Source organism: Cnephaeus nilssonii (assembly GCF_951640355.1).
Source record: "Cnephaeus nilssonii genome assembly, chromosome: 4".
NCBI classification, from domain to species: domain Eukaryota; kingdom Metazoa; phylum Chordata; class Mammalia; order Chiroptera; family Vespertilionidae; genus Cnephaeus; species Cnephaeus nilssonii.
Genome location: NC_137075.1, coordinates 17,273,818 through 17,289,815, shown reverse-complemented (window position 1 = coordinate 17,289,815; position 15,998 = coordinate 17,273,818). Strand labels below are relative to the sequence as shown.

Here is a 15,998-nt window from a genome sequence, read left to right as displayed (position 1 = left end):
TACTTTTCCTCCAAATAACAGCACAGCCAGCTTCTTCACTTGGGTCAAGTCTTTACCGCATCACCACCGTCTTAGGTGAGAGCTGCCCTCATCACCATAATTAAAACTACAACCACCTACACACACACACACACACACACACACTTGCTCATCTCTTGACTACTTTATTTTTTTCCAGTGTACTTATCACCATCTAAGGCACTAATAATTAACATGCATAACTGTTTGCTTATCATCTGTCTCCCTCCCACTCAAATGTAAGTGCCATGAGGGTGGGACCTTTATCTGTTTGTTTTCTTTCTACTGATGTATCCCCAGAGCCTAGAACAGATGGTAGGCACTAAATAAATAATTCTTGAATGGTTGAATAATGTAGTGCTTACCATACATTATTCAATGTACCTGGTTGCCCTCTGTCTCTCACAGTAATACTGACTGTGAATAAATATGTCTTATTCATATTTGTATTCCTAACACCAAACCACTGTGCAGGGTGCATAATAGGAATTCAATAAATGTAGGCTGAATGAATACAAAGGGAGGAGAGGAAGGAAAAAATTGCTGATTTTCAGAACCTTGGGGCTTTTAGTTAGTCAACAAGCATCTGTGCCAAGATGAATAAGACACAGCCCCTGCTCTAGAAAAACCCACAGCATGGTGGGGAGAGACACAGATGAAAATGAACCCTGAGGCAGTGAAATCAGAGCCATGATGAGAAAGGGTCAGGAAAAGAAACGGGATGACAAAGGAGAGGATGGGTGTTGAGAAAGCAATCACAAGGAGGTCACACGTGAGCAGGGCTTTGCATAGGAGTTTGCCATGTAGACTGCAGGGGACGAAACACAGCCCACTGCCCGAGGTATGTCTACATAGACAGGAGCCTCCCCATCTGTGCCCTTCCTCGTTCTAAAAGGTCTTCTAGGAGTCTCAGTGCTTAAACATGAAGAAACAGAATTGCTGTATTCCCACAATTCTCCTCTTCCCCTCTCCACTCAGAGAACTTGATATCGGATGAGAGGATTACCGGAGGGCTCCACTTGCCTCCATTTCGGGTAGTAGGAATAAGGGCCACATCTAAACATTGTTCCCAGTTCCCAGACTCATCAGCATCTGACATCTAAACAGAACCAGATCAGACAATGGCAGCCACTTAGAGACCCAGAGAAACTGCCCTTCCGTGGGCTCTGCCAAGATGCAAAGAAGCAAAAGCCAATTTAGAAAGTGCTAAAGCTTTCCAGCATCGGAGCCAAATATGAGAGCAGTGTGATGCATATGTAAATATGGACATTCTTTGTCAGAACATTAAATCATAGCCCCAGAGCTGACTTCCCAAAAGGGGACACTGGGCAGCCACCACACACACCTTCTGCAGCTACTTGGCTCAGAGTGCCCGGGCACCAGCCTGATGAAGAAGCAGAGCCACCTGGCAAGGGCCCTGGACACCATGAGCTCATAGACCTTCTCATTTTCTAATGTCTGTGGTCGGAACTTTCTTCCTCCCCATCTTCTCAGAGAAATGAGAATAAGCTTGTCCATTTGTTTCGATTAGCTACTTGCCTGATGGCTTGGACTGAGCTGGAGAAATTCCACACGCACACCACACATGCTCACATGTCTGCCCACCGCCCCATCTAGGCATACACATGCATTTACACATGTGACACAGCCACAACTTCCAGTGTCCCCGACAAGGCCCAGCCTATTCCTGCAACTATCACTTTATTCTCCTAGAACGGAGACGGCTCACTATGCCATTATCTCCATCAAGGCCCATGCTGGCCTCTTAAATAGGATCAGAACAATCTGTTCTCTGTCTAGTGCATGCACACAACCCAGGGACACAATCCCCACCTGCACCAGTCAAGAGCCAAGCAGCACTGAGCACACCTTCTCGTCATTCCCACCGCCTTTATCCCTTCCTTCTAAACCTCCTTGCCCCTCACGTTATTCCCTCAGCCTGCTCTTTTCTCCTCTCTGGTGAGTTCCTTTAAAAATGCAACAGCTCTGACCTAACAGCCATTATTATGCAAATACTTGTAAGGCTGGGCCCTGGAGTTCCCCACAAGCTCTAGGCCCCCAGGCCCAGTGAGGCCTACTTTCCTCAGCCTCTGAGGAAGACCCTGTGCTGCTACCAAAGACAAACAGGAAGGACGTTGGTTGTCTAATATTCCCTCCTCTCTTCCAGGGCAGGTTTCCTGTTCTCATTAAGAAAGACCATCATGGTTTGCATAGGATTTCAGCCTTAAACTCCGTTTTCTAAAAGTCTTTTCCAACCTCAATTTTAACTATTTTCAGACATTCTAGCCTGTACACTCTCCCTGGGCTTTTTCCCACTTAGGGCTTTTGCACACGCTGATGCCTCTACCTATAATGTTATGTCCCCTAAATTCCCATGGCTGGCTGCCCAAGTCTCCTCCCCATCCCCTTAACCCAGTTCCAATCCCTCTGCACCCTTGTTATTCTATCACATGCCCATTTTATTTTCTTTTATTCGTAGCACTCACCATGATCTGAAACAACCCTGTTCATTTGTTTGTTTCTTTGTTTACTGTCAGTTACTCCCAACTACAATGTAAGCTGCCATGAGGACAGGCTCATTCACTGCCATCACCCCAGTGCCTAGAACAGCATCTGATACATAGCAGGCACTTTAATATACATTTGCTAAATGAATGAATATATTCCTGTAAATGAAAGTCTCAAAAACTTCACAAAGAGTTCCAATAGCTTTTCTCCAGGTCCCAGAAGACAGAAGGTGAATCTTAGGGCCCAGGTGTTCCTATCTGTCAGTAGCCTCCTCAGCATCCCCATGTTTAGTACAAAAAAACTGGGCTTCTCATTTTAAGGAAAACTTTCATTCTTGGTTTCTCCGGTGCAGATCAAGACTGGCGAATTTGAGAGAGTGACTTCATTAAGGTTCCAACCAGAGTCCTCCTATCCACATTTTGCTCCCAGCTGCTTCTAACTCAACATTCTAAATGTTTTATTTGTGCCTGCACCTTATTGTTAACTCAGCATCTCCCTGTAAAGCATTTGAAAACATAAACACATGAACATTTCTGGTATTAGAATCTGGGAATCCATCCAAATCAACTCCTGGCCTCCAGTCAGGCCCTCACCCAAATCAAACAGGATTTCTCCCCAACTCTTAAAAGGTTTCATGCGGAATCCCTTCCCTTCCAGCACCTTCCAGGGTCTCTCCCTCTTTTTATTCTTCCCTCAAGGGAAATGCAGGCGGCTGTGATCATGTGCCAGCCTCAAATGCTTAAGAAGACTGATGAGGGTGACACGCAGGGACACACACACACTGTCCTCACCAACATAACCGGGGGTCCCACAGGCCGTGGACATCACGTCTCCTTTGCCCTCCATCTTTGACAATCCAAAGTCACTGATCATTATTTTGGACTCCTCATCTTGACTGTAGTACAAGAGATTTTCAGGCTAAAAAAGAAAATAAGAAAAGTATTTACAAACTGTGTTTAGAGCAGATTAATTGTGAACTCACCAAACCACAAAATCTATTCACTATTCAAAAATATACTTGACCTTTAGATGGAGTGAATGCATTAAGAAAAGTGGTCTTTAATGAAGCCCTGGAAAGGGCACTTACTGGTTTTCAATAAATGTTAGTCCTTGTCCCATTATTAGTATTTTCCCTACTTAAAAAAATTAACCCCGTTTGGAGGCAATCCAGTGAAAACAAGAAGGTAAGCAGAGCTGCCATGCCAGAGGGACTGCCCTGCAGGGCTTATGCCTCAGACCTTGGGATGGTACCAACAAGGCAAAATAACCTCTGGACTGGGCCCAGGGAGACGTTTTCCCAAAAGCACTGTATACAACAATAACAAGAAAGCAGTTCTTATGACTAATGGACTGAAAATTAAAAACACTATTTAGAATGAACATCCCTAAGTTATGTTACCTGCACCAACAGAAACACCTTCCTTCTACTGATAGAGTTGTTCCCCTTCCCTAGCCTTTGTCTCCCAATCAGAACACGATCTGGGCTTCTGCCTGGATTAATGATACCCACATATTCTCGTTGGTCTCAAATAAACGCGCATGGCCTCTCCCTCTGAAAGGCCTTTCTATTTTTATATTAGCATTAGGATGCTGGGGCTCTCAGATATGTCTGTTCATTTCCTGGGTTAGGAGAAAGGGGAGACCCAGAAATAAAAATCACTTTGCAGGTGCTATTTTGTTCTTTTACCAGACCCTTGTTAGCAACCTTTCTCTAACCCATGGGTTGCACCCCCCTCACCACCACCCCCATCCTGGGCAGTGCCCACCCGCCCACCCATCCCCTAGTTCTGGCAGATGTGCTCACTTTCCCCTTTCCTGAGCCAGCTGACACCTGCTTGTCCTGCTCCCTGGCCAGCAGAGGAATGTCACCAGGGAATGAATGGGAGTTGGAAGATCCAGCACTTTCCAGCCATGTGTCCTGAAGTACCCCGAGCTGCTGTTTGCCTTACTGTACAACAGGAGTTGCAAGGAGGAGACAATGAAGCCTCATTTGCATAGCATAGCATTTTGAGTAAAATCCAGGAATCTCCAGGTTCCTGGCAAAGAACGGGGGGCAGGACTTGTGGAGACTGAGGGAGGTGTGTCAGCCTCAGAGCGGTCCCTGCACTGCCAGGTTGAGACCCCGAACACAGGGGGCACTCACTTTTTTTTGTCTATTCTGGAAAAGTTCAATTAATGATGTTGTCACTTAGGGAGATAATGTCAAGGACTGACACCTCTGCTGTCATCCAGTTATGTCCCTCCACCCAGAAAACTCTGAAACTATTCCAACTGAAACATAACCATGTCCCTCATTTGTACCAAACCTTAAGGGAATGCAGCAGAAGAGTCTGCATTGAGGAACTCACTTGCCCATACATACCATTTCAGATCTGGGTTTCCTCCCAACCCCAGGAGTGAGGCAATATTCTCTCTTGTCAGTGGTTTGTGGTGAATATTTGGTTCCCAAGCATTACATTTTAGGAACTACTCTTTTGTAGAGTGACTTGACTTATTTAGAAAAGTGGTTCTCAGCCTAGTTGTGCAGCAGATCAGCGGTGAGGGTACTAAATGGCTGGGGATACTGTTCTTCGGTGGATGTGCGGTTGGCCCAGGCCTCTGGATTTTAGAATTCCTTTAGGGGAGGGGGATTCTGAGGTGCAATCGCTGCTGTGGAGAAATTGTGAGACCTGACCAAGACTCTTTTCTTGACCAAACCTTAGTCAGGCTCGTCTGAGCCTTCTTCTTGACCAGACCTCGACCTTGGCCTTCTGTGTCCCTCCTTGTCCTTGCTGGGCCTGCATAGCCCAGTCTTGCCAGAATCCTGCTAAGTCAGTTCAGAGAGAATCCCTCACTCTTGATATCTGGTCAAGTTCTTCATCCCCAACCTTTGATGTTGTTAAAAAAATTGTCCAGACACCTGTTAACGATGGTTAGGAAGACTATTCAGGGGGATTACTGCAGTGGGGTTTGCAGTAGGGGAGAGGGACTGACCTCAACCCTGAATACAATAAGGACAAGTGGAGATTTACAGCCAAAGGACAGGGTAGGGGTCAGTGGGCAAAAAGTGACTAAGAGGCAACATCAAGGATAAGGGGGACTCTGGCTGCGGGTTGGTTGGATATGGAGGGCAGGGAGCAAGGCATCTGATCAGATATGAAGGGTGGGGATTTCTGCTAAGCCGCCAGGATTTTCCCTAAGACTAAATTAAGTGGGCAGAGCCAATGGACTCAGGGTAAACCCAGGTCAGGACCTAGTCAGAAAGAAGGCTCAGGGGTGTCCACTCAAGTTTGGTCAGTCTTCTTTGTCAGTGTGTAAGCGTTTGGCCTGCCTTTAGCAAGAATCCCCCTACCCTTGATGTCTCCTCTTAGTAACTGTCCATCCATGACCCCTCACTCTGCTCAATCGCATAAGTATCGCCCCTCCCCACCCAACTCCCCTTGCTGAATTTGGAGTTTAGTTGGATTCTTTTCCCTATTTTGATACTGGAATATCCTCTTGCACCAGTCTTGAATAAAATCTTCCTTACCATTTAACAAGGGTCAGAACACTTTTTTTTCTTTAACAGAACCCCAATTTTTTTCCCTCTATCCTTTACACAAAATAATAACATAAAAAGAAATGGCATTGAACAGTCACCGCGACATTAATTCTATGGGTAAATATGAGGTCAGAAGAAAGTCAGTGTATGATGTGGATATGCATTTTAAGAGAATAAAGTGGGCCAATCAATAGTCAAAATAAGAATAATGCTTAGAAAGTAGGGGCAATGATCTAATAAAAAGTGCATGTGGTTCTTCATGTTCTCTCTGTGCTTAGGGGTTACTCTTTGATGAACAGTAAGGATCCATCTGGGTGCAGAGAGAAGCTTTCTGTTTTTAAGTTCTTGAGTCACAATCTTTCTTGTCCCAGCACTTGTGCAGCTGTAAAGTCAGTGAGCTCCTGCTCCTGAACCAGGCTTCGTCCAGGTGGGAGATTACCAAAGGGCCCAAAATCCTTCTTAAACATTCCTTCTACAGAAGATTCACTTGGGTCAATGAAATGCTCTTTTGAAGGACAATTATCCCTAAGAAGGATTCAATGGACTGGTCATTCACAGTTAAGATCAATATAATAATTGGCTCAAGACTAGTAAAGACAATAGGGCTTCTTGTTGGGGGGGACAGGGAAGAAAGTGGGAGAGAGGACAGACTCCAGGATAGTCTGGATGGAGGCCCCAGTGGGTATTAGGAGGGCTGTGGGAGGGGGGTATGGGAAATGAGGAGATCTCTCAATTATTCCTGGGATCCTAGGAGGCTCAGGACTCACCTGAAAAATTAGCTTACTATATTTTATAGCATCTTTGCAAGACAATTGGTGGCCAATTGTCAAGCCAACCCTTTAATATTCACATGACAAGCTATTAAAATATCTGAGTCAACACTTCCTGTAAAGTTAATGTTACAGATAATCAACCATCTTCCTAATTCAATATGATGATTCTCAACTGGGGCCAACTGTGCACCCTAGGGGACAGTTGGCAATGCTTAGAGGCATTTTTGTTTGTCACAACTCCAGGAGTGGTACTGGCATCTGGTTGATAGAGGCCGAGGGTGCTGCTACACATCCTACAATGCACAGGACAGCCCCACCACAAGGAATGATCCAGGTCCCTGTGTCACTAGTGCAGGGCTGAGAAGCCCTACCCTAATCTGAGGAGGCAGTAGTGGGCATTTCCTGTCTCAGTCCCTTATTTTGAAAAAAGAACAACTGATTGTATCTAGTAGTGTTCTGGGGCAAGAAGATACAAGAATACCTTTCTGGTGGAAGGAGAAAGTATATTTAAATGTGGGGTGGGGAAATATCCCAGAATATTCCGTAGTTGTTTTTTTCTTTTTAGTTTTTTTTTTTAATCCTCACCTGAGGATTGTTTGTTTGTTTGTTTTTGTTGTTGTTGTTTTGAGAGAGAGAGGAAGGGGGAGATTTAGAGAAACATCGATGTGAGAGAGAAACATTGATCGGTTGCCTCCCATATGTGCCCTGACTGGGGATGGAACCTGCAATCTTTTGGTGTACAGGATGATGCTCCAACCAACTGAGCCATCTGGCCAAAGCTGTGCCTTAGTTTTAAATTAACCTGATCATCTTCTCCATTGCTGCAGCCTAAATAATATAGCTTGTTTTAATTTTCTCAGATGTTTATGAAAATTTAACATTAACTTCCTCCAGATAGATCAAATTCCTTCGTGTTGTTGAAAAGAGATCACAAAAAGGCCCAAAGATAGCAATGTTCCTTCCACAATTATAAGCCTGGTAGGTGATCCTAAAGTTCAAAGTATTTTACCAAAGTGTTATGTGGGGAGTGAAAAATAATATCTCCCATACAGCCAATCTGCCTTTCTAAGGGGGAAATAAACATTGCCCCTCTGGGAAATGCCTTCCCTGCTTAGAAACTATTTCTATTAAGTATAGACAACCAGCCCATCACATCACATCTTCATAGTCGCCACACTAACTTGTTCAGAGATGGCTGCCTGCTGTGTACTGGAAGCATGGATTCTGTTCGGTGAGGGCATAAGAGAGCAGAGAAAGCACTGCTGACTGGCATAGAAGTGCCAGCTAAGTCATCTTCTCTATCTAGCTCCTACTTAGCCCTCTAAAGGATCTCCAGGTCCTAAGAGTAGCTCATAGTGCTCACAGCCCATTTCACCTGTCTAGGAGCCTCCAAAGGCCCTGGCTAGTTTGGTCAGTGGTTAGAGAGTCAGTCTGTGCATGGAAGGGTCTTAGGTTTAATTCTCCATCAGGGGCACGCACGTATGATCAGGGTTGCAGGTTCGATCCCTGGCTCTGGTCAAGGTGCTTGCGGGAGGCAACCAATTGCTGTGTCTCTCTCACACTGATGTTTCTCTCCCAACTCCCCCCAACCCTGTTCCTTCCTTCCACTCTCTCTAAAAAAGCAATGGAAAAAATATCCTTGGGTGAGAGAAGAAGAGAAGAAGAAGAAGAAGAAGAAGAAGAAGAAGAAGAAGAAGAAGAAGAGGAAGAGGAAGAGGAAGAGGAAGAGGAAGAGGAAGAGGAAGAGGAAGAGGAAGAGGAAGAGGAAGAGGAAGAGGAAGAGGAAGAGGAAGAGGTAGAGGAAGAGGAAGAGGAAGAGGAAGAAGAAGAAGAAGAAGAAGAAGAAGAAGAAGAAGAAGAAGCCTGCAAAGGGTGACAGGTAAGAACTTGATCAACATTCCCAAATACTCTCATCCAGTGGTTTTCCAAGAGTGATTCTCAAGCCAACATCAGTATCAACTAGACTCTCCTTACAAATGCAAGTTCTCTGGACCCACTGCAAACCTACAGAGGCAGAATGTCTGGAGTGGGGCCAACAATCTGTGTTTTTCCAAGCCCTCCAGACGATTCTGATACAGACTGACATTTGGGAGCCACTAGCCTACTCAATGGAAAATGATAACATGGAGAGAAGAAGAGAAAACTTTATAGTGAGTGCTTATGAAAGGAAAAGCTACACCATTTTATACCTTGACTCCTGGTACCAGATAATGGGAGATATTGAAATTCCATTTTCACTCCTGCTTAGAATTTATTCTTTAAATTGGTTTAGATTTCCAATAGCCGTGTATATGGCTTCAGTATAATATAATCCCTGTGTTTATGATATGAGTGGTGGGCATGCATGCTGGGGTGGATTTTCTACCTGGAAGGGTGCAGTGAGTGCTGGGGGTTAGACCTGGAACTGTTGTAGATGAAGCCACATTACAGCTTTGGGTCAACAATGCTAATTATACTGTTCCTCAAAATGATATGTTCGTTATCTGCCCTTTAGTATTGACATAGACCTGGGGAGGAATGTATTTCCAAAGTGCCCAAATATGGCCCAGGTCCTTCAGTGCTATTGAGTGAAGGGTAAGGATGCCAAAGCCCCACAAGGAAATGATGAGAAAGGAACCCAGGACATTATAGAGGCTGTAACTGTAGTTCATTTAAGCTATCTTTCCTGATAACCTTCCATTTCCCTTCTCTTTCACCTCCTGCTCTCTACCCACTCTCTCCTTTTTTTTTTTTTTTCCATATAGCATGTTGTGCTGAGACAGAGATGCAATAAGGAGAAGACTGGAGAACTGCACTGGAAGAAGGGTCTTTGTGTCCTATACATCTTGAACAAAATTACCTTTTAGATAAACTTCAATCAATACATAATGTACCTCTTGGTTGCCCTTTGGCAGCATGACTATAAAATCTCCCAGGCAATGGCCAGCCCCACTCATCTTCATCCTCCTTCAAGCTACTTCTGAGTCACAAAGGCCCAGATGACTAACAGTACACAAATGCCCACCATTATTCCACCCATATCTCCATCAAGGCAATCCCATCCCTCTTCTGGAACCAATGCTCTTGGACAGGTGCATTATGAGTTGGAGAGCAGCTGAAGGATGTTGCTAAGCGATGGCCTCACCTTGAGGTCCCTGTGGACGATGCCCATTCTATGGAGATAGTAGACAGCATCCAAGACCTGGCGGATCAGAGTGCTAGCGTCTTTCTCTGTGTAAAATCCCTTCTCCACTATTCGATCAAACAGCTCTCCACCGGACACACTGTTAAAAAAAAAAAAAGAACAAATGAGAAGTTTGAGAGGATCTGTTGAATTATTCAGGGACAACAATGAATAAAGGCTTTCAATGTGGTAAAAGACCCAAATTTTATTTCATAAAGGAATCCATTTTCAGAGTTAGATTTTGTCCCATCTATTCCCTAGAAGCTCTACCAAGGAAGTGTTTCTATGTTATGGTGGTACAAATGTCCATAGTGAAATAAATGAAATAAAAACAAGCCAGGGCCCACAGACTAGTCAGGCTTGGCAGGTCTCTCCTGGCCTCTGCCTCCTTGCTGCTGTGACAATGTAAATTCAGGATAACCTTCGGAAATGTCAGCATCATCAGATACAGGGAGATGATGCTGGCTAAGATGTCTCCTTCACACAGACAGTATCCTTAAAGGACCCAGGTGGGGGTGCTGTAGGCAAAGCATGGAGCAGCCAACAGGATGTCTGGGCTTTTGACTGAGTTATGCTCATAATATGCTGAGTGCATGAGCATTCCTTGAGTCTTTAAACCTCAGTCTTTTTATCTGTAAAATGAGGGTGTTAATCTAGTCAACTATTTCCAACAGAGGTTAGGAGGATGTTCTCAGAAGCTGGTATTAGAGCCTGAAAACCTCACGTGATTTACAAAAAAAAAGAGGGGGGGGGGAATTATATTCTACTAGAGGCCTAGTGCATGAAATTCATGCATGGGGGAGGTACCTCAGCCTGGCCTGCACCCTCTTGCAATCCGGGACCCCTCGGGGGATGTCCGACTGCACAGGGATCAAGCCTAAACCGGCAGTCGAACATCCCTCTTGCAATCCGGGACCACTGGCTCCTAACCGCTTACCTGCCTGCCTGCCTCATCGCCCCTAACCACTCTGCCTGCCTGCCTCATCGCCCCTAACTGCTCACCTGGCTGCCTGCCTGACCTTCCCTAACTGCTTGCCTGCCTGCCTCATCGCCCCTAACCACTCTGCCTGCCTGCCTGATGCCCCTAACTGCTTGCCTGCCTGCCTGATCACCCGTAACTGCTCACCTGCCTGCCTCATCGCCCCTAACCACTCTGCCTGCCTGCCTGATGCCCCTAACTGCTTGCCTGCCTGCCTGATCACCCCTAACTGCTTGCCTGCCTGCCTCATTGCCCCTAACCACTCGCCGGCCTGCCTCATCGCCCCTAACTGCTCGCCTGCCTGCCTGATCACCCCTAACCACTCTGCCTGCCTGCCTGATGCCCCTAACCACTTACCTGCCTGCCTGATCACCCCTAACCACTCTGCCTGCCTGCCTGATGCCCCTAACTGCTTGCCTGACTGCCTCATCACCCCTAACTGCTCGCCTGTCTGCCTGATGCCCCTAACTGCTTGCCTGCCTGCCTGCCTGATCACCCCTAACCACTCTGCCTGCCTTCCTGATTGCCCCTAACCGCCTCTGCTTCAGCCCCTGCCACTGCGGCTTCACCCTGAAGGATGTCCCAAATGACGTCTGGAAGGTCGTTTGGCTGTCCAGTCTAATTAGCATATTATGCTTTTATTATTATAGATTACATTGCTTTGTTTTGTTTCCCCTCCCACCCTTTGGTGATAATATTTTATGTTAATTTGCTTTGAATTTCAGATTGCATTAAATTTTTTTTTTCATATTATTAAAGATCTGGGGGAGTGGGTAGGGGCTGGGAGGATGGGATAAAGAGGGGTAAACGGGAGACTTCTCTAATACTGTCAACAATAAAAACTATCCATTAAAAAAAGAGAGGCCTAGACAAAGAAAAGCCTTTTTGAAAAAGGTCAAAAAGCCTGGTGAACAACTTCTATAGACCCTTTCATTTTGATATTTGATGCTACTCTGAGTTTAACAATTCTGAGTTATACAATTCTGTATAGTTTAACAGAACTATACAATTCTGAATAGAAACAAATCAACTAACATCTTAGCCTTCCAGTTCTTAGAAGGCTAAGAAAACAGTACTTCTTTCAAATAATTAAGCCATCTTAGAAATTAGCTTTAAGGGTTATATTAACACTATTTTTTTCTATAAAAAAAAGAAACAAATTTTCTAAAATCAAAATGAAAAAGAGATTTATTTGAAATATTAAGGGCATAAATATTAAGTTTCATAAATAACTTCTACAGCTTTAATAGAGTAAAGGCATGCTCTGGCCACACCACACACACACATTCACAAACACTCAAGGCTATGATTCATTTTTGCAAGTCATGGCCATTAATGTGTAATAACTAAACCACAGATACCTAAACAGAATTGCAGCTGTAATGGCCTATGTATTATCTAGGGTCATTCCAAGAGATATTGTACTTGAATAACGTCTTGTTTCCAAAGCAAACTAAGCAATCTAGATAAGAAAGGGAAGATGCTCAGGAGAAATAAAAAGCAATCAAAAGAGTGAAAAGAAATTGAAACAACTGGGGAGAAACTACATTTTGGTGATTATATTGTTTAAATAATCCTTCCTTAGGTAAACCAAAATCCCAAAATGTCCCCTCTTGGCAACTGACACCATGTCTCGCCAGTCTTCGTTTTTTCTAGAACCTTCTTCCAATGAGTTTCAATGTCTGAAACTCTGCAGAGCTTGAGGATGTAGGGCAGGAGATGTACTGCTGCCAGGGGCAGGGTGACTGGATACATTCACTTGACTTAATCACTAATTTGACTATTCATTCAACATTATATGCCAGCTACTGTGCATGGTTGGTGCCAATGAAGGCAGCATTAGCTGTGAAGAAGGAAAGTCTGTTTTGACTGTGCGCCTCCTCATTCTCTAACATCAGGCCACCCAATAATGGCACGGCGTACGAGTGTTCCAGTGCTTTCTTACCACTCGTATGCCTGCTACTCACTCCTCTGTTCTGAAAGCTGCTGGAGGACCTCAGGGAAGACTGTTCACCCTTTCCTCATCCCACCCCATCCTTAGGACGGCATGGCCCACACTGCCAGGTCATCTCCCTCCCTCAAAACTGATCTTTCCTGCTTCCCATTCTCTCAAAGTTCCCTTTTCTGCTATGTAATCTATAAGGTGTTAATATATTCTAGTGCATAATAATATTTACACACTGTAATGAGGCAGCAATACAGTAAGAATTGGAGCTTCCGAGTTGAAGTGTAAGATCCTGCTGCAGTATATACTGTCACAGAGTCCCAATTCTCTGCACCTTTGCTATTTCCCTTATTAAACTTCAAATTGTACCAGATCTTTATTTTTCTGAACATTGCTCAGAAAAAAATTTGTTTCCTTAGAAACCAAGGCACCGGGGAAATGTTTTAAAAATTGCCAATAAAAAAATGTAACAAGTACTAATAAAAATACCTTAAATTTGCAAATCACTTTATGCAAAACACTTTATGCAAATCACTTTATGCTATTTATGGTAAAGGCCTGAATGTTTATCTCCTTGAAAATTCATGTGTTAAAGCCCTAACTCCTAAAATGATGGTATTTAGAGGTGGGGTCCTTTGGGGGTGATTAGGTTTAGATTAAGTCATGAGGGTGGGGCCCCATGATGGGATTAGTGACCTTAGAAGAAGAGGAAGAGAGACCAGTACTCTCTCTCTCTCTACTATGTGAGGACACAGTGAGAAGGTGGTTGCTTGCAAGCCAGGGAGAGAGCCTTTAACAGGAACCAAATCTGCCAGCACCTCAATCTTGGACTTCCCAGACTCCAGAACTGTGCGAAGTACATTTCTATTGTTTAAGGCACCCAGCCTCTGGTATTTTGTTAAGGCAGCCTAAGCTAACTAGACAACCACTCATTTTCAAAACCGCTTGTGAACAACCAGAATCCCAGAATCACTAATGAGGAAATAAGTTTGGACTTATGGTGAAGGGTATGTCTCATTTCTAGGCCTAGAGACCATGGTTGGTTGGCTGCTGATCTGAAATACAGGTTACTCTCTAATCCTTCTATGGCAAGCTTCTTGTGTGCATGGAGTCCTCAATTAAAAATAAAGCAAAGCATCAGAATCCAGTTAGAAGGATCAGGGACCTGGTGATAGAGAAAAAGAACTAGAACCATAATAAAGTATCAATAAATCAAATGAATGGATGTAGCTATTGGAAGAGGGGCTTAGCTGTGGGGGAAGAAGATGTGGAAAGATAAACTAGCTACCAAAGATTAAGGGAGAAGACAAAGACATGACTGAAAAATTCTCTACTCTTATCAATTCAAACTTGGACATTGATTTAGAACAACCTGCCTTTGCAAACCATTTTGTTCTTTACATGCACTTGAACGTCCCCATCTAACTTTAATAGGTATCATCTTCTTACTTTAAAAGTTACTGCCAATTTTAACTTAAAATATTTTATGTCTTATAAAAATATCATCCACACATTCACTACAAGATAGTCCTTGTGCCAATAATGAAAACTGGGGTCCAAAATCTACTTCTCTAGAAATTAGATATAATAAAATAAAATGAAGACTGAAGGAAACCAGCATATGTCATCCCAACATATGCCTCTTTGGCATAAAAATTATTCTGAGCTAAAGACAATTAAGAAGTAGAGAAAGCTCCCTGCCGCCACCACCACTTGTCTAAAGGCAATAAATAAATTGCCTTTGTATTGGAGACAGACTTTTACCAGCCCAGAGTCAAAACCAGAAAAACTGGCAAACAAACCTTCTTAACTCATCATTATCTTCCCAGTTACTTCTTCATCAGTTACTACCCCTGTTCCATTTGTCTTCTCAATTCTTCACAAATATAATATCTGTCTGTAAGGTATAAAGCTTCCTGCTCTAGTCACTTCTTCAGGTCTTCATTCTCTTGTGAAGGCTCCCAAGTACATGTAAAAACTCAATATAATGTGTATACTTTTCTCCTGTTAATATGTCTTTGTCAGCTTAACCCTTTGCACTCGCTTGTTTTTTTCTCGATTCCTGCTACCGATGCTAACCCTGTCGAGTCACACTCGACATCCGAGTGCAAAAGGTTAATTTTCAGACCCCACCAAGGACCTTAAACGGGTTGAGTAAAATGTTTTGCTCCCCTACAGGGCCAAACAGTACAGTACTGTGCTGTTACTTTCAGAAAGAATAGTCTGAGAATTATTAGCAGTGATGCTGGGATAATAAAAAAGCAGTGTTACAGCAAACATGCCTTGAAATTCACAAAGGCTCAGATAACCAGGCCGCTAAAGAGTAATAGAACCGGGTGACACGAATACAAGAGCAATGTGGTCTTAATGCGCCCCAGAGCTAGGCTGGTTATAAATGTGTGTTTGCTAAGAACCATCTTCCCTATTTGCATTTATTTAGTCCTAAGGGGAAGGTACTCTTGAAATATGCAGGTTGTGATTAAGAGAGGTTACAAGCAAAGCATTTTTCAAATGTGAAACCTCGAGGCCCAGATCACAGATATGTACATTTTTTTCACCCAGCCTATAGAGAGAAATAATCTATCTCCTCAGTCTTCCCCTCAATCAAGTCCCAACTTGGCAGCCCTGAGATCTCCCTCCTCCCATGCAGGGCAGTGGCCCTGCCTGTCTCCCAGGCTCCTACCCTTAATCCTCATTACTTCATTTGGCTTTGGCATCCGTACACTCTGCTCCTGGGAGGACGCCCCATCCACTCTGGGAAGATTAAAGCTTTATTTCATGGAATCTCTGCCTTCAATATTTTTCTCCTTCAATAAATCCTACTTTAATAATAAAAATATCTTTATTCTTAGAATTCAGTTTCACAATATCTTCCAGGCCTCAATCTGTTCAGAAATTTCCAAAACACAAACACATGCCTCTTCTTTTAATGGACCAGATCAACTTAACTCCTTGTGTTTCAGTACGCTTTGATTCTGGCTGTTTTGTCTTCTCAGTATCTGGGGTGTTAGGGTGTTAGGTGAATTGCATTCTCCCCCAATTTCATATGTTGAAATTGTAACATATTTGGAGATAGAGCCTTTAAGAGGTAA

General features: G+C 43.8%; 1 protein-coding gene across 4 annotated transcripts in view; it reads right to left on the bottom strand.

The window, feature by feature from the left end:
• Positions 1 to 15,998, bottom strand: part of CAMK1D (calcium/calmodulin dependent protein kinase ID) — a 383,665-nt gene that overhangs the window by 46,110 nt on the left and 321,557 nt on the right. For all 4 annotated transcript variants that reach the window (XM_079769652.1, XM_079769655.1, XM_079769653.1 and 1 more), the window contains 2 exons: positions 9,944 to 10,082; positions 3,318 to 3,444 (listed from right to left, as the gene is read on the bottom strand). In XM_079769652.1, the coding sequence (XP_079625778.1) occupies positions 3,318 to 3,444; positions 9,944 to 10,082 (266 nt within the window). The remainder of the gene's footprint in view (positions 1 to 3,317; positions 3,445 to 9,943; positions 10,083 to 15,998) is intronic.